This window comes from Mustela nivalis (assembly GCF_964662115.1).
Source record: "Mustela nivalis genome assembly, chromosome: 6".
Classification (NCBI taxonomy): Eukaryota; Metazoa; Chordata; class Mammalia; order Carnivora; family Mustelidae; genus Mustela; species Mustela nivalis.
Window position 1 is genome coordinate 113,095,650 of NC_139025.1, and position 18,177 is coordinate 113,113,826.

General features: G+C 36.9%; 1 protein-coding gene across 2 annotated transcripts in view; it reads left to right on the forward strand.

The window, feature by feature from the left end:
• Window positions 1-18,177, forward strand: part of UACA (uveal autoantigen with coiled-coil domains and ankyrin repeats) — an 88,479-nt gene that overhangs the window by 46,651 nt on the left and 23,651 nt on the right. For both annotated transcript variants that reach the window (XM_082735629.1, XM_082735630.1), the window contains exons 2-9: window positions 146-279; window positions 4,108-4,196; window positions 7,752-7,816; window positions 8,615-8,672; window positions 12,243-12,313; window positions 12,417-12,523; window positions 15,364-15,545; window positions 16,966-17,003. In XM_082735629.1, the coding sequence (XP_082591755.1) occupies window positions 146-279; window positions 4,108-4,196; window positions 7,752-7,816; window positions 8,615-8,672; window positions 12,243-12,313; window positions 12,417-12,523; window positions 15,364-15,545; window positions 16,966-17,003 (744 nt within the window). The remainder of the gene's footprint in view (window positions 1-145; window positions 280-4,107; window positions 4,197-7,751; window positions 7,817-8,614; window positions 8,673-12,242; window positions 12,314-12,416; window positions 12,524-15,363; window positions 15,546-16,965; window positions 17,004-18,177) is intronic.

Genomic DNA, 18,177 nt, shown 5'->3' on the forward strand with positions numbered 1-18,177 from the left:
CTTCTCATGAAATGTGGGATGCAGTGGAGATTGAGTGATGTTTTATGCAGTACTGCTCTCCGTTCTCTTTTCCTTCCTTCTTGAGAAAGTCTTAAATATAGTATAGAGAGTAGGCCATGTTTATATATGTTTTTCCTTTTTGTAGCATGCAGCAGATTGGAACAAATATGATGACCGATTGATGAAAGCGGCGGAGAGGGGAGATGTAGAAAAAGTTTCCTCAATCCTTGCTAAAAAGGGCACCAATCCAGGCAAACTAGATGTGGAAGGCAGATCTGCGTAAGTATTACTGATGACAATTCCCTCAAGGGAATTTGGGTAGACCCTTGGGACACAAGTGAAATTTGTGAATTGTGGCTGTCAAGGTATCAACTTAAAAAGGCTTTATCAAAACCCATGCTATAAAATCCTTCAAACATCGCTTTCAAACATTATGGACTAATAATTTGTTCTCAGTGTTTAAGAGATTTTCAATCTAGAGAGAATACTAAAATATTACCCAGTGGTCTAGTTGTTTAGTCTGAACTCCCAATCTGTTTTTATATTTGGGTCATTATTTTAAGTGAGAATGTTCAGAACAGAAAGGGAGGCAGAACAACTAAAGTGGCTTAGGGAAACATAGGTTGTGATCTCATCCTTTGGTTTTTGGGTCACTGTGAAGGACTACTGGCTTGTTTCCCTGTTTAGCTTTTCTCCCACCCCTCCCCATCTTCTTCCCTTCCCTTCCTGTTGAGGATGGGTTAAAGGGGAGGTGTACATTCTGTTACTGCCCTCTGTGATTACAGCAGTTAAAACCTTATCTGGGAAACCTTCCAAAGTTAGAGGTTAAAAGTCTCATTTCCTAAAGTTCCTCTCAGTCTTGCACGAGTTTATTTAGAATATTATAACTGGAAACCAGATACTAAATATAGAAATGAATATTAGGAAGTGGATAGTTAATGTTTAATGTAGATCACTGCCTTAGGATGCTTAAATATTCAAGTATAGGAAAAAGAGCAAAGCATGACATAAAAATCAAGTAGCTTTTAATACTAATAAAGTTTGAAAAGTTCAAATTTTTTAATACTGTTTCAATTTTTTCAAATAGTTGATTTGATAGCCACAGAAACATTGCTTCAGTCCTGCTCCTGTTTTTGCTAAACTTTGAGCTATTTCTGTAAGGCTCACAGTATAAGCAGTGACACTTTAATATCTAAAAGTGACTTTATTTTTTGTGTTTCTTTTTTTACCAAACGTCAAGATGTTAGAAGATGAAGGAAATCTTTGGGATGAAAATCGTCAGTGAAACCTTATTTCTTCAGTTCCGCCCAACCATGCTTTGAATGTTTTGAGTGAACAGTTGCTTGAGTTACTGTTCATATTTTTTCAATCTGAGATTCAGTTTTGAGTGAAATTATTTGTATTAATGGTCAGAGTTATAAAAATCTGGAATAATTTGATGAACTGTGAACTTCAGTTTGTAAGACGTATGAGTAGTATTAGTCTCTGAGGTTTTCACTGTAGGAAATAGAATTCTTTTAGGATTCATGGGATAAGATATTTTCCTTTTGCTACTCACACACAGACTGTATTCTTCCTTAATTAGAGCATTTTGTATTTAGTCAAATATGGGACATGTTACAAACACACTTTCTTTTAGTTCAAATGACTTTTGGTTTGTTTTAGTTCTGAAATTTAAGACAGAAGTAATATGTGCTTCTTGACCTCGATCCAGTTTCAAAAATGAAATATTTGAAGCCTGGCCAGAGCACTGCAAGGATTTGTTTTCTTCCTGTTCACCTCTCTCCTGGGGAATAGCCCATTGCCAAAGCAAAACAGGGCAGATTCACCAGGAATCCCCACTGCCACATGGAAAGCCGGATACCAATTCCTGTCTCGCCATCCCCTCAGGCTGTCAGAAGTGCTCTTTGGCATCCCAGCTGTTTTCTCTGGAATCAGCAAATGTTCCTCGGCAAAAAATGGCTTCAGATACCAAGCTTACCTCTCAGGGCCTCTTTTCCTCCCCGTGTCCTGGCCTAGTGGTTTTTCACTGTCTTAGCTCACTGATACCTTCCAACATATGTCTTACAGTTTACGTGGCTCTTCTCATTGTTGTCAGAAATCGTCCACATTACCTGGATTTCGTATTATGGAAGCAGTAACATGCGTCTAGTTTAAAAAAAGACAAAGTTGACTTTTTAAATTAAAAACGAGTATTTCTGTAAAGTAGTTTTTCAGATTTCCTTTACAGCTCTTTGCATACACTGTAGTGATCGATAACATCTTCCTTCTGAAGTCTGCTATTTATATCACATCCGCATTAATAATGTATTGTAGATGTGTTGTGATTTCTGCCCTTTAGGACAACATCAGCGTAATGTTGATTTATTTTGAAGAAAAATGTCTTCCAAATTTTTGGAGCTAAGAAAGGGAAACAAGCAAACAAAAAAATGTTCCCTCCAAGATTGTGAAACCTTTACTTGAAGAATATTACCATTTCTCAGAAGGTTCTAACAGTGTATGGCATAGTATAATTAGTGTAATTCCATACTTTGGTGTCACAGAGATCAATACCCTTAGCCTTACAGCAATTTAATTCCACTCTAAGAAGAACTTTCTTGGTTCCTATGAACATAATTATTCCTTTTATTAGAAGCATCTCTGTTTCTCTAATTCAACCTATACACAAACCTCCTTTATTTTACTTAGTAGTGCTTGGTCTCTGGTTTGCATTTACATCCGTCATAATATGAGTAGAGATACATGGCCAAGTGTTGTAATATCTGGAAATGAATTTGCAACCTAGCTCCAGATTTTGTCTCTAAGCATTCAGATATTCAAATATTTGAGGGCCCATCATCTGTCTGGTACGTAGATTGGTCTGGGAATATAGTAGGAAGCAAAACAGGCAAAAATCCCTGCTTTCACTGAGTGTAGAGTTGAGTGGGAGGAGACTGGTACACTTATAAAGATAATAAATCTTGAATTTATATATCATTTTGAAAATATGTGTTTCGATATAGATATAGAATAGTAAAGGCAGGGATTGGAAAAGTTGGAATACTATGGTTTCAGGAAATGGGGAAATGTAAAAATTTTAAACAGGATGTTTAGGGAAGACCCCTCTTGAAAGTGTGATACAGAGTTTGTCTGTATCTAGGCCGCTTGCCGAGCACTTGTATATCCTTTATCTCCTGGCATCTTCATAGTGGTTATTGTACTTGGTTACGGGTCAGTTGTATTTTGACCTGTAGTCAGCATCCTTTGTCGGCAAGCCCTCCTGTCCTTACTTAACAGTTTGGATTTGGTGGCGTATAGTCAGTCGGTCACTGTCCATTCTTAGGGCACACAAAATATTTCTGTAAATGTTTGTTGATTAGTAAAGTATTAAATGATCAAAGAAACAGTGGGATATTTTCTCTTGTATCTTGAATACCTGATGGCTTAAAGTCGGTTTTTTAAGCAGGCTTTTCTTGCCTTATTAGGAAGTTTGTCATGGCTGTGTGTGCAAAACTTCACCTACTCATACAGGTCTATGAACAAAGGGGAAGAATTAGGTGGCAGTTGTGGCTACTTTGGGGGAAGAGGACACCAGCTCCTCCACGGCTTTCCAAGTATAGCTTAGTTTGTTGTTTTGAAGGCTTTTCCATGTGAATTCTAAAGAGAAGGGATAAGTGTTTGATCTGTGTTTGGCCTTAGCGTTCTGCTCTAACTTCATTTGTTGTGGCAGTTTCGTTATACTTGAAACGAAGCAAAATGATCTGGTAGAAGTTTTTCAGTGCATTCAGTGCATTCCAGCATTGATGCCTGTACTACCGAGTACTAATAAGCTATAGAGTTAGTGGTATTATTGTATAAATTTTCTTTTATTACGACTGTTGCACATTGGAACATTCCATTGGTTATAAGGAGGTATTTCTGGAGAGTATTGACTCCTTATGTAAATTTGGGTTAAAATTAATTTTTCAGCAATAAGGGATAGGTTTCTTTTTTCTAGTAGAAAATACATAGATATTTTATGTAGATTTTAAAATATGTGTGTGTGTTGAATAAAAGGTGACATTCTGTAACATTTAAGTCGATGTTTCATAGTTTCTGTGGCATAACATATATTTTCTTTTTGTTCAGCTTCCATGTTGTGGCCTCCAAGGGGAATCTTGAATGTTTGAATGCCATCCTTATGCATGGAGTTGACATTGCCACCAGCGACACTGCAGGTCAGTTGCTGCCATAGTCAGTTATTAAACAGAAAAGGAGGACAAGCCTTATCCACTGCCAGCGTTTTTCAGACTGAACTGTGATTTAGAGAGAGACACCCTCAATTTTCTGTTTTTTTAAATGGTTTAGAAAAAGTTCACTTCTGAGGTATCATTGTTGGTCTCAGAGAGGTAAAGCACAGGGAATTGAGACAGGATTGCTGATCTGATGAGTATTTGGAGACCTGAGGTCCAGTGCTTGTCTTCGTAATATTATAGGATCCTAAAGTCTCAAGAGTTAGAAGAACCTGTAAGGGGCCATTTAGTTTGTACTAATATACTCTTGACTCTATGAATCCTTGCTGTCATAATGTTGTTTGGTATTTGGTTGGACATTTCTCATGATGGGAACCTAATTGCTTTGCAACAGCGACGGCACGACCAAGAACGATGATAGCAAGAAGAGCGGACATGGCACATGGCACTCTGCCGAGCACTTTACACACACTAACTCCCTGTCTCCCCATACCATCGCAATGAGGCTGCGAGGCCCTGAGTCAACTATTTAGTAACTGGCCCGGGGTCCTTCAGTAGATGCAATGCAGTCGGAGTCTGTGTCCTCACCCAGGATGCTTTTTACAAGGAGATCTGTTCTATGTTTGGTTAGCTCTTATTTGTAAAAAAATTATTTTTTTGTAGGCAGTTTTAAGTCTCTTTCTTACTATGCCTTCTCCTTAAACTTAGTTGTACCATGTCTGGCTTTTAAAATCTTACAGCGTATAAGTTTGTCTGCACAGCACCAGATAGACCTCTTCAGTTCTTGTGCTGGTTTTCTTAGGATAACCATTCTCAGTTCTCTTGACAGCTTCTTTCTCTGCAGTTCTGCTTTGTTATTCAATCAAGTATAGGCGGTGACCTAGAACCAGAATTTCCTTAACAACTTTAATATTTTATCCTGAGATTCCGTATAGAGACAAATAATGAACACATTACAATAAAACCAGCACTGTGTTTAGAAATGGAAGGGAGGCAGAGGAAAAGAGAGATCTCAGTGAGGAGAATCTTTACCTAAAGGTCTATCAAGTTTTGTATTGAAGACCAAACTATCTGCCACCTTTGAAGGAGGAACAAAAGCATATGTTAATTACTGGGACTACTGGGTGGCTCAGATGGTTAAGCATCTACTCTCAGCTCAGGTCATGATCCCAGAGTCTTGGGATCAAGTCCCACAACCTGCTCCTTGCTCAGCAAGGAGGCTGCTTCTCCCTCTGCCTGCTGCTTCCCCTGCTTGTGGGCTCTCTCTCTGACAAATAAATAAAATCTTAAAAAAAAAAAAAGAATATGTAAATTACTTACCAAAGCATTCCATTGATGTAGAGGAATATTTATAGAAATTTTGGACTAACCATATACCTCTTTAGACTTTATTTATTTGTTGTTCTGATTCTAATTTAAACAAGTATCTACCTTATTTTTTGTCTGTATTTTTTCTGCTCTGGATATTTTTGCCGAGTGACTTTTGCCCTCCCTCCTTCAGTGCAGATCAAGCTTAAATGCTTTCCCAGGCACAGCAGACATCATTTTGTATGCTGCAGCCTGACATACTGTGCCTAAAGTCTTTGTCTTCTGTTTTTGCTGTTGTTTAGTTATATTTGTATTTGCCTTGTTTTACTGTTTTTGTCTTTAGTATTGTCCTTTCCTGAGGACAAGGACCTTGTCTTATTTGCTGTAATATTGTCTATTATAATCCAGAGGTGGATATTCAATAATAATTTGATAAAAAAATTTATATATTTTATCTTAACTCCTTCATTTGCTAACAGTATGAAAGTATATTGAAAGTAATCATATTTCAAGTAAGCGTGGTTTTGGTTTTGAGGTATTTATGACTCAGGTCTTACCTGATAGGCACCTTGGGTGTAATTCATAGTGTTGTACTTTAGATTTGATATTCATTTTTTTTACTGCATTATCTCAAGTGGCTGGATTTGGGTTTGGCTAAGGACCCATTGTGTTGAACACCAGGGACTGTTCCTACCGTCCTACTCCATACTCTCTCTTACTTTGCATGTAAATGATAGTTTTCTTCGTCACTTTTCACAGTCAGTAGCAAATTGAAACATGAAATCATTACGTCTGACTTATTTGTAACTAGAGAATGTTTAGGTATGGATGAATGTGTTATACCTGTACTTGGTTAAAAAGGCTTGGCCTCGGGGCACCTGGGTGGCTCAGTGGGTTAAGCCTCTGCCTTCGGCTCAGGTCATGATCTCAGGGTCCTGGGATGGAGCCCTGCATCGGGCTCTCTGCTCAGCGGGGAGCTTGCTTCCTCCTCTGTCTCTGCCTGCCTCTCTGCCTACTTGTGGTCTCTGTCTGTCAAATAAAGAAATAAAATCTTTTTTTTTTAAAGATTTTATTTATTTAACAGAGAGAAATCACAAGTAGGCAGAGAGGCAGGCAGAGAGAGAGAGAGAGGAGGAAGCAGGCTCTCTACAAAGCAGAGAGCCCGACGTGGGTCTCGATCCCAGGACCCTGGGATCATGACCTGAGCCGAAGGCAGAGGCTTTAACCTACTGAGCCACCCAGGCGCCCCAAGAAATAAAATCTTAAAAAAAAAAAAAAAAAAAAAAGGCTTGGCCTCACTGCTGTTTGTTCTAGAACCTGGTTGGTCAGTACACAGAAGTGATCAGATCCAGGAAAACTTAATCCACTTATCAAAACTCATATAAAACCTAGTGAAGGTTGGAAGTTGAAGTCGGTGTATTCCTTCACCTAGGATGAACAGAATACAAATGACTTCTCTTCTAGCAAAAGGGTCTGTCAGTGAAGTCAGATCATTTTTTGGGAGGTTTGAGAAGTGAGAAGAAAGTTAAGAGCATGAAACATTGAAAGATGGAATGGCCCTTTTATCTCTCACTATCCAATGAGATGTATGCATGAAGAAATACAATTAGGAGAAACCATGTTTGGAGGTAGAATGTTGCCTGCAACTTTACCTTTTTCAGTGTTCACAGTTAACTTTTCTGATGATTTGTTTCCTTTAAAATGGCACATTTTAATACACATTATATTTGAATGAGTTGTCTGATTTTCAGAGACACAGTGATCTTTGAATTTAAGTTGAAAATTAGTTTCTTTGACTTACCTCTCTTAATTTCCTGTATTTTAGTGTCCACACTGACTGTTTAGAAATATTATGAGAAATCTAGGTATCTTTCTTGCTCTCCAGTTCCCATTCTCTTTTTCTCCTCTTCCTTTCTCTCCTTCCTATTTTTCCTGGTTGACTTTAATTACTTACTCTGTCCCAGGCACTGCTCTAGGTATTGGAGATACAGTGGTGAATAAGACAAAGTTCTTGCTCTTTATGGGTTTGTAGATTTAATTTTTCTTCCCACCTTCATTGTTTTGGTGTTTACATTATCTCATACTACAATATCAACCTGAGTGAAAGCATGCTTACAAATTAAGTATCTTGTCAACTAATCTTGAAAAAATGAATCACATTTCTATGGAAAATTTGCTTGTGAAGAAAATAACTGTTCACATATGTCTTAAATTATTATTATTTTTTAATAGGAAGAAATGCTCTTCACCTGGCTGCGAAATACGGGCATGCATTGTGTCTACAAAAACTTCTACAGGTAGTAAAAGTGGTTAATACTTTGTCTTTACTATTTTGACTGCTAATAATGTGTTTTCAGTGTGTTTTTGGAATTTGAGATCAAAGAAAATAGTAGGTTAATTCTGACTGTTAGCTTACATAATTTCTTTTCCATCATTTGTGAAAGAATGTGAACAATAAAAAGCAAAAACTCTGAGGGAAGTGAATCGCATAACTCACTGTATTAAAAATAAATAACAAAGGCTTGACCTTCCTGTTGACATTAGCAGGAGACTGGAATTTTCTGTTGTCTGGTCTATGACATAAAGTGATACGGAATAGGAGCTATATATTTCTCTCTAAACATCAGTCACTTAGACTACATGATATGATATCAATACCTCTAGTTAAACTTGTAGTCAGGCAGCCACAGAATTCTTTGAACTAGTGGACTGAAGAAAGTTTTCAGTTAAAGGGTCCAGTCCTCCATTTCTAGAAACATTGTTACCACTAAGTTTCATAGCAGAACTCATTTGTTTTTCCTGATTCAGTTGTTCAAATTTTAACTCTTGTTGAGAAAAAAACCCCAAACAATAACAGTTTCTACATCCCATGCTATTATAATGTACCATATGGTTTCCGGTTTGGTGGAAAACTTGAATTTACAGTATAATGTTATTAGATTTGTTTCATGTCAAAATATTTAGTGGCTTGTCTAGTAGTCCTTAGGTTTTTTGATAAATGGAATATTTTAAGATTAAATAACAGCTGTTCATCTGAGTCTAGTTGTTTAACTTTAAAGTAAAACTCTCCCAGCTAAGTTTCTGTGTTTTAACAGTACAATTGTCCCACTGAACACGTAGATCTTCAGGGAAGAACCGCTCTTCACGATGCAGGTAAGTGAGGGTTTTACTGGGATATAGCCAGTATTTGTTAAACCGGCTCGGCATTGAAATTCATTTCCAAGTTTTAATATGCATACATTTGTATTCATGGAGAGACAGAATATTACAAAGTTTTTGTATACATGAATATGAAATTTATTTGATTGTACAGCTTAAAAAGATTCATTCAGCCAAGGCTGGTTTGCTAGATCCTAGAAGTCCAGAGATAAACACACATGATCCTGCTCTCAAGGAAGTTCTAAGCACTGTGTCATTGTGGGGATTGGGTGCGGGGGAGGGAGGGAGGGATGTGGTAGGAGAAATGGGAAGATGATTTTTTTTCCTTAAAAATTACATTTACCTAATTAACATGTCTGAACATCATTTTTCTCATCTGCAAAATAAAGTTAATACTACTGCAGTAAGTGGTTTATAATTAAATTATAAATAGTGCCTGGCATGTCATAATTTCTTAATTAATGGTCGTGGTAGCTGTTGGGTTAGGCCTTGGTGCTAAATTTCATATCACTGTTATGTGCTGTATTTAAAAAAAATTATATTCGTAATTTCATAGATTTTATTGATCATATTTGTGTATTTAAATTTATCTGCATTATTCTTCAGTGGTCTTAATGACAAAAGTTAGATATTAAGTGTTTTTGGACTATACCACTGTCTGACCTCTGGCCTGACTCTTCTTAGTCTGACATTCCTACTGTTTACTGGAAAGCCAAAGTAAAATAGTTACCCTCTTTTGTCATGTTTATGGAATATCTGAAGTAAATAAAAGCGGTCTTCATTAAAAATGGAATAGACTGCAAATTTCCTTCAAACTTCGGGACCTTAATTTATTTCAGCTTTTTTCTTTTTATGTTTTACATGCTTTTGTGATAGTTTAATTTTTTACACAAGTGTTTTTTGTTGTTGTTGTTTGTTTGTTTGCTTTGTATAAAGTGGTGGTATTTGCAAAGTATTTTCATATGCATTGTTGTTTGGGCCTCACAATGACCCCCAGTGTGGTTTTTGTGTTTGAGGAGAAATGCCTTATCCCTTGTTCTCTATGGGCCCTAGCTCTGCCTTCTGGGAGGTTCTTACTTGTCCATTATTCTCTAAGGTCACAGGTAAATTGAATGGCAAACAAGCATGTCCTCTGTAGAGGGAGCTTAAGGGCTGGAACAATCATGAGTGTTAGCAAGGACCTTCTGGGACCTTGCGTAGTACAGTTCTCATAAAACCTTGGTCGGCTTTCTGGTTTATTTGTTGCCAGCTATTTCCATTTGTCCATCTCCAAAGTTACTTCCTGGACGTGAAGTTCTTAACCATCCTTTAGTTCTCGTTCTTGTTTGTAGAGTCATGACTCTGCCTCGTTTAATGGCTGCCGCCTCACAGCCATCTGAAATAATACTTTTGAATGGGATTATAATGTCCTTACCATGATATTTATTCCAAGACTAAATTTTTTTTTTTCTCCTTGGTGGGAGAAAAGTTGTGACCAACAATAGTGGTATATCTTGCTGTTTGACACAGAGAAGCAGTTGGCTTCCCCACATCTCTGAGGTCCCAAATATATGTGTTCATAAACTGGCTAATTCTTGCTTGACCTGTCTCTTTCTTACCAGACCTTGCTGAAAGTAAGCAACTGCCAATGTGCACTAAATTTTTGGCTGTTTTCTATGGTTTCACCTTGAAAGGCTTCATCGTCAAATGGTACACCTAAATAATGATGGACGATATAGCTCTTTCAAATGTTTTGCCATAGTGTGAGAAAAATCACAAGATTTCTAGCCTGAAATATGTTTAGTCACTACTTAGTTCCCAACCACTAAATCAGTGCCGTATGATTTACAGATTTATTGTAACAGCACCGAACTCCTGATAGCAGTTTTGTCTCCGCTAGAGATAAGGCTAGGCTTCTGTGACAAAGACATTATAAAAGAATACTGGCTTAACAAACCCCACAGGATTGCTTTCTTTCCTGTCGTAGTCCCAGTGTTCAGAGGGGCTTGTGCCTCTGCTCCCTGTGGCCATTCAGGGACCAAGATTCCTTCCATTTTTCCGTTCTGCCTTAAGCTAGGGTGTTGTGCTCATCTTTAAGGCTGAAGCTGAAGCACTTCTGTTTTCCTGCTCACAGGAAGGGGAAAAATCATGGAGAAATGTATAAACCATTCTTTTAAGCCCTAGAGTCAGAAGGTAGCACACATCTCTCCTGTCACATTCTACTGGTGAGATTTAATGCACATGGTCATGCCTGCATGCAAGCATGCAAGGGAGTCTGGGAACTGGGGTCTCCAAGTGAGCCCCCAGTTCCCCCCACCCCCACGTTCATTACCATGGAAGAAAGGGTGACCACGCTTGGGTGAATGGCTGCCACTCTCCACCATAGCACCTTTAATGCTGACTTTACTAGTTCAATATATTGTAGCTCTGGAATTTATTATGCTTTACATTGTTTAATTCTTATTTTCAATTGGGCCAGAATGGCTGTTAGTTTTAGAATTCCTGGATTAATGTATTCAGTTTCAGTTTATCTTTTTTTAAAAAACTATATTTTATGTAAAAGACTTGTTGGATTAAAGACAGCAGAAATGAAAATTTACTTGATTTTCTTATGTGTATTTTGTTTTAGACTGTGAAATATCACACACACACACACACACACACACACACAAGAATGCTGACTTCGTCAGTACTTTTGTGGCTAATAATCTAGTCTCAACTCATAATAAATACTCACAGGAAGTATTTGTTAATAATAATATAAAAACTTTTAATAAAAACTCGTGGGGAGTTGAAACACAATCCTATTTTATGATGTTAACAATAATTTTTTTCCTAATACAAATATGAACTCTAGTGTTGGTTGGAAAAAAAGCATTGTGTCGTTTTACAATATAATTTTCAGCAAAATGACCCTGCTTTGCATCATCAAAGGCAGACATTGAAATCTATGAACTATATGAGTCAAACCTTTTTTACTGTGACTCTTCTACAAAGACCTGAATATGATTCATTAAAAAAAGAAAAAAATTGAGCTAACCCTTCAAGGATCAAGTCAGTTGTAGCCACATTTAAGAATATATTCTAGGGGCGCCTGGGTGGCTCAGTGGTTTAAACCTCTGCCTTTGGCTCAGGTCATGGTCTCAGGGTCCTGGGATCGAGCCCCACATCGGGCTCTCTGCTCAGCCGGGAGCCTGCTTCCCCCTCTCTCTCTGCCTGCCTCTCTGCCTACTTGTGATCTCTCTCTGTCTATCAAATAAATAAATAAAAATCTTTAAAAAAAAATATTCTAAGTAGAAAATTTAAATTTCATTTTTATTTCTATGTTTACACTTAGGGTAGAAGTATATTGTCTTCTTTACAGGTGACAATATTCGTTGGTCCCAATAAATTGTACATTTATAAAATGATCTGGTCTAACCCATTTTCTACAATAGGTACTTAAAATGCTAAACTAAGAAGTGGATGATGTGAAGCTTGGTAGTTTAGAAATTGTAGAACTTATGCCTTATATGGATGTAGCAAAGCACCATGTGTCTTACCAACAGATGTTCACCATTTATCATTTTCCTTTGCTCCTCAAAGCCATGGCAGACTGTCCTTCCAGCATACAGCTGCTTTGTGACCATGGGGCCTCCGTGAATGCCAAAGATGTGGTGAGTCCGTGTATGTTTATTGTCATTTCAACTCATGTATTCAAACTTTTATGTTTTAGGAGATTTGTTGTCTTAACCTTGTTTTATTTTTCTTGTTGCTTAGGATGGGCGGACACCACTGGTTCTGGCTACTCAGATGTGTAGGCCAACAATATGTCAACTGCTGATAGATAGAGGAGCAGAGATTAATTCCAGAGACAAACAGAACAGGTAATTCTTTTATCACAGCTCTACAGACACCAGCTGGATTCACAGTGACTCTGAAATTCTGCCGCTGTGACTTGTCTTTTCCATCCCCCTTTGGATCTTTCTTTTCTTGGAATTAGCACCCACTTCTTTTTTTCTTTCCCTTTCGTTTTTCCCCAGAGTCTGATGAAGGAAGAAAAGGGAAATAGGGTAAATGTGGAATACAAGCAGTGATTAGAGCCTGTCTTTAGGTTAGAAACCCGAAGAAAGGAATTATATCCCAGTTATTTATTTTAAAGCTTTAAAGCAATCTTTAGTGAAAAATGGGCTCAGATAAGATAATGAGGGAGAACAATAAAAAATCACACCTACGGTCTGCTTCTTTGTTAGTCAGTCTTTTGGGGATAAATGTTCTTGGGTGTCCTGGAGCTTGATGTATTTTCCGTTTTTCCGTATAGACTTTCTCCATGTGTTGGTTCTGCTTACCCTGCCCAGGCATAGTGCTGTCTCCTTCTCTGGAGCCAAGTTCATTGCCACACCCTGAGGTTCCCTACATTTTTGTTGCTTCTGTGTTCATGTCATTTTAGTTGGTGCGCACTAATACTTTTCTGTCTGTAACTCTCTCCTTCCCTCCTCCAGGTCCAGTGTATCGTGGCGCTGCTATTACAATTTTCATGTTCATGGTCCTGGTGTTTCCAACAGTGATGTATCTGAAATACATCCTATTCCCAAGTTGGAGCATTATAATAATTCATAACAAATTTTGGGGATTTTGTAAATGATTCCTAGTAAAACTGTTGGTTTCTTCTGACTTAATTTTATTCTTCTAAACATGTATCCTTTTTTTTTTTTTGTAGTTCACTGGAAGTAAATAGGTATAATAAAAGTCTTCAGATGTCAGATTTTATAGCTCTACTTGTTTTTATTGTTTAGACCTCTCAAAGGAGGAAATTCTTAAGCAATTAAGTCATTAATGTGATTATTAAAGAAGTGGCTTTTTTACATTACTTTGTTTTTGCAAATACTATAATCTGGTTTCAACCATAACTAAGAAAATTGGGTTTAAAAATAAAGTTTAGGATCAGAGAGGGATGATCTGGTTGTTCCATGTATAATGCCTCATTTTTTTTAAAGATCCTGTATTTTCTCAAGCACTTTGGAATGGCACGCGCGCGCACACACACACACACACACACACACATGATGAGGTAGGACAACGTGTATTAAATAGGCTAGGTAACAGATGACTTTAAAAATAAATTTAAAATTTGGAATTCCTGGGTGGCCCAGTCGGTTGAATATCTGACTCTTGGTTTCAACTCAGGTTATAATCTCAGTGTCATGAGATCGAATACTGTATCTGGCTCTGTGCTCAGCATGGAATCTGTTTAAGACTCTTTTTCCCTCTCCCACTGTCCATTCCCCCACCCTCCAACTCATGCTCCTTTTCTCTCAAATTCAAAATCTTAAGTATAAGAAGAAATGAAAAATAAATTAAAACTCTGTATTTTTTTCCTGGTCTTACTTATAACATTTTTTTCTCTAATAAAAAAAACGTTGTTGGTGGTTCCCGGTGTTTATAAAATTGTATTCCAGCAACTATTGGGAAGTATAAAAGAGAAATAGGATATGCATAGAATAAAAGCAAGGATCCATTTTCTTATGAAATCCAATATTCACAAAGACTGCATTAGGTATAGGATAAGTCACTTCATTTCATGAGGTATTTTTTGGTTTCCAGCAATAAAAATAGGAATGGAACAAAATAATTTCAAAGTTCCTTCTAAATTTCCATGATGACTCAAGTGTTTAATTGCGTTATTGCTATTTGTTAAGTGTTTCAGTGCTGATGATCCTGCCAAGGCATAATAAACCAGTGGTCCATGATAATGGGGATAGTTAAGGTTTATGGAGGAGGCAGGTTTTATTTATTTATTTATTTTTAAAGATTTTATTTATTTATTCAACAGAGAGAGATCACAAGTAGGCAGAGAGGCAGGCAGAGAGAGAGAGGAGGAAGCAGGCTCCCACCAAGGCGAGAGCCCAATGCGGGGCTCGATCCCATGACGCCGGGATCATGACCTGAGCCGACGGCAGAGGCTTTAACACTCTGAGCCACCCAAGCGCCCCTGGAGGAGGCAGGTTTTAAAATGAAGTGTGAAGATATGAAGGTCTCCAGTTAGGAGAAGGAAAGCTCTCTTAAGGAGATTAATCAGAACTGGAATCTGATTCTTGTTTTGGAGTGGAAGGGATTGGTTGAAGAGGTTTACATGATGAGGTTTGTTCATGAAGGACTTGAATAGTTTGGGTTTATAGCTGTAGGTTTTGAGCAGATGGAGTAACAGTATCAGTGATTGGGGGAATATTGTGGTAATTTACTTGTAGAACACAGAAGGACTGGAGTAAAGGAGGTTAGTTTGGTAGTAGAAGTAACACGTGTCTGTAAGTGATGCCTGATTTTTAGCTCTGCAAACTAAGAAAGCAAATGTTTTATAAATATGATAAAGTTAAACTTTAAGATAAAAATAGGAAATAAAATCTGTATAACAACTATTACTTTTTTTTTTTTTAAGATTATATTTATTTATTTGACAGAGAGATCACAAGTAGGCAGAGAGGTAGGTAGAGAGAGAGGAGGAAGCAGGCTCCCAGCCAAGCAGAGAGCCTGATGCGGGACTTGATCCCAGGACCCTGGGATTATGACCCCAGCCAAAGGCAGAGGCTTAACCCACTGAGCCACCCAGTGGCCCAACAACTATGACTTTTTAAAGTAATATCTATTTAAGAAGGGGCCTCTGGAATATTTCTGGAGTATTTTCTTGGGTCTTTCTCAACATCTTTTATGCTTCTGTCTTCCCTCTTAGAACTGCTCTCATGCTAGGCTGCGAGTATGGTTGTAAAGATGCTGTAGAAGTCTTACTTAAAAATGGTGCTGATGTCAGCCTGCTGGATGCCCTGGGCCATGACTGTTCTTACTATGCAAGAATCGGGGACAATCTGGACATTCTAACTTTATTGAAGACTGCGTCGGAAAATACCAACAAAGGTGGGTAGCAAAGTAGCTAGAAAAGTCTAGCTTAATAAAGAACAGCTTTTAAAGACTCAGACCGTGGAACTGCAGGTTTTAAGAAGCAAAGCAGTCCTTAATGCTACACATCATTGGTCTTTCTCCCTCTGTGCTGTGGCTTTGTGTATTTGCATTAGTCACTTTGAGGCAGTGCCTGTTGTGTATGTTTGCTAGTTTATCAAGTAGACCCTGTTGTACTATGGAGTAGGTTAAGGAATGAGGAGAAAGAGCCCAATCAAGTGTGTTTTATTAATATATATATAAAAATATATACGTATATAGTATATATTTTATGTATATATACGTATATATTTATATGTATATATACGTATATATTTATATGTATATATACATATATATTTATATATATTATATGTATATATACATATATTTTTATATATATATTAATAAAACACACTTATATATACACTTATATAAAACACACTTTATATATATAAATATATATATACGTATATATATTTATATATGTAAATATATTTATATATTTATATAAATAAATACGTATATATATTTATAAATAAATAAATAAATATATACATATATATTTATATATATATATTTTTTTGGATGAGGAGGAGTGTAGTACTTAGCTTTGATACGAAATTTTAAAGAAAGAATCATTGTTTGAACATGTGTATAAAATATTCAATCAGTATTTATCAAATACTTGTATCAAGTATTTTTCTGTGTTTGTTAAGGAGAAATACCCTTCCAGTCTTTTCCCTATGCAGGAAGGAATATCCTTGTCTTCACCCTATGCGGGAAATTGAGGTCACTTGTAGTGAGCTGCAGATTACTTTTTGTGTAATAGAGTTTGAAGTGTTTTCCCTCATAGATAAACATTTTGTGTAAAATTTTTATTAATGTATGAAATTCCATATATTTAATTGAATTAAGCAATTTTCTGTACATTCATTTAAGTTGTTTACAGTTTTTGCTAATATACATAACAATTTCGTGACTGTCATGATGTGTAAATATTTTAGCGTTTTTTTATTATAGTCTTAGGATCATCTCCTAGAAATTGAATCCTATATTTCAGGATATACCCATTTCTTTAAGCTTTTGGTATATATTGACAAACTGCCGTCTGTTTAGGAGTGTTTAAAATTTTCTATTTTGCAACTGCTTACCCTTCTAGCATTGAATATTATCCATCTGGATGTAAACATAACAAAAAAAAATTTTGCAGTTTGATAGGTAAAAATAGGTCACTGTCATTTTAAATGTAGAGCAGTTAAGCTTTAGAGGGAGCTTTAAAACTGATTTCTTTAGTGACTCAATTATATAGTTAGAGAATTCATAATCTGTTATCTATCCAAGGTAACCTGCTGTTTTACTGTTCCCCCTCCTCCTCTCTTTCTCTTTAAATCTTTAGGGAGAGAACTTTGGAAGAAAGGACCATCTTTACAGCAGGTAGATCTTAATTTTAATTTTTTAAAAATTATATATATTGTGCAATTTCAGTAAAGAGTTTACAGGTTAATGATTATACGCAGCTGTTTCAAATTTAAGTGCATGTTGTTCTCTTTGCTCAGTTAATCCTGCCCATGTAGTACCCAGGTATTAAGATCCTGAGGCTTTGATGCAATCCCTCAGCATGAGACAGTGGACCTCAATGACATCCAGTAGGAAATATCCTCCTGATTGCTGGCCTTGAGCCTCCAGCACTTTCAAATATGAGATATGGTACCTTGTTGACATTCTTCAACGATTAATTTTAGCCCAGTAGATCATAAACATAAACATTTCTCCCTTATTAATAGAGCGTAATGTTTACTGTTATAGGAAAATTCTTCCAGTGCCTTATGAAATGAAGAGAACAGAGTTCAAAACTGATTATATATTGTGATTTCAATACTGCTGTTATGATTTTGCTTTCTTTGTATTTTTTCCACCTTATTGGTAGGACCTCAAAAAAAAACGCAGTATATGAAAGAATTCATACTTTGCCGTAACTTTGTTATCAAATCACTATTTAACCCTGGTTTTGTGTTCCAGTCTCAGTAAATATCTTATTGTTTCCCCCTAATCTCTTCAGGTTAGTGTAAGTGGGGCTGGTTTTCTGCACTGTCACCATCTTGCTCAAGAGCTAGCGTAGTAGGCACCTTTCCTCTTCTGTTGGCTGTTCCCTTCCAGGCTTTCAGCTTTTCTCTAGTGAGAGGAACCTGAGCCCTTCCAAACCCTGAGGAGAGTAATCAGGTACCTGCTGAGAAATTCTGACCATCATCCTCTCTGCACATCATTCCTTGACCTCTCACCGGAATCTGAAAGCTATATGAAAGCATGTTTTCCTCTCCAGTCCATCAGAATTAAGTAATACATTCATGCATGGGTCATGTCTGCCATCACTTTACCTTTCTATCTGGAGCAGCCGTTTGTACCTTCTCTCCTGTTCCTCAGATGATCTAAGTAGGAGTAGAGTGGATAAAAATGCACTCCGTAATGTCTGTACCAGCAGACTTATATGGGAGCAGAGAAAGTGATTTCTGAAATATACACATATTTAAAATAAAGAATTATTGAATATTAATGTGAGAATGGTAATCTGCTTAGGGCTCTAGGAGTTTTCTAAATGAATACACAGAGT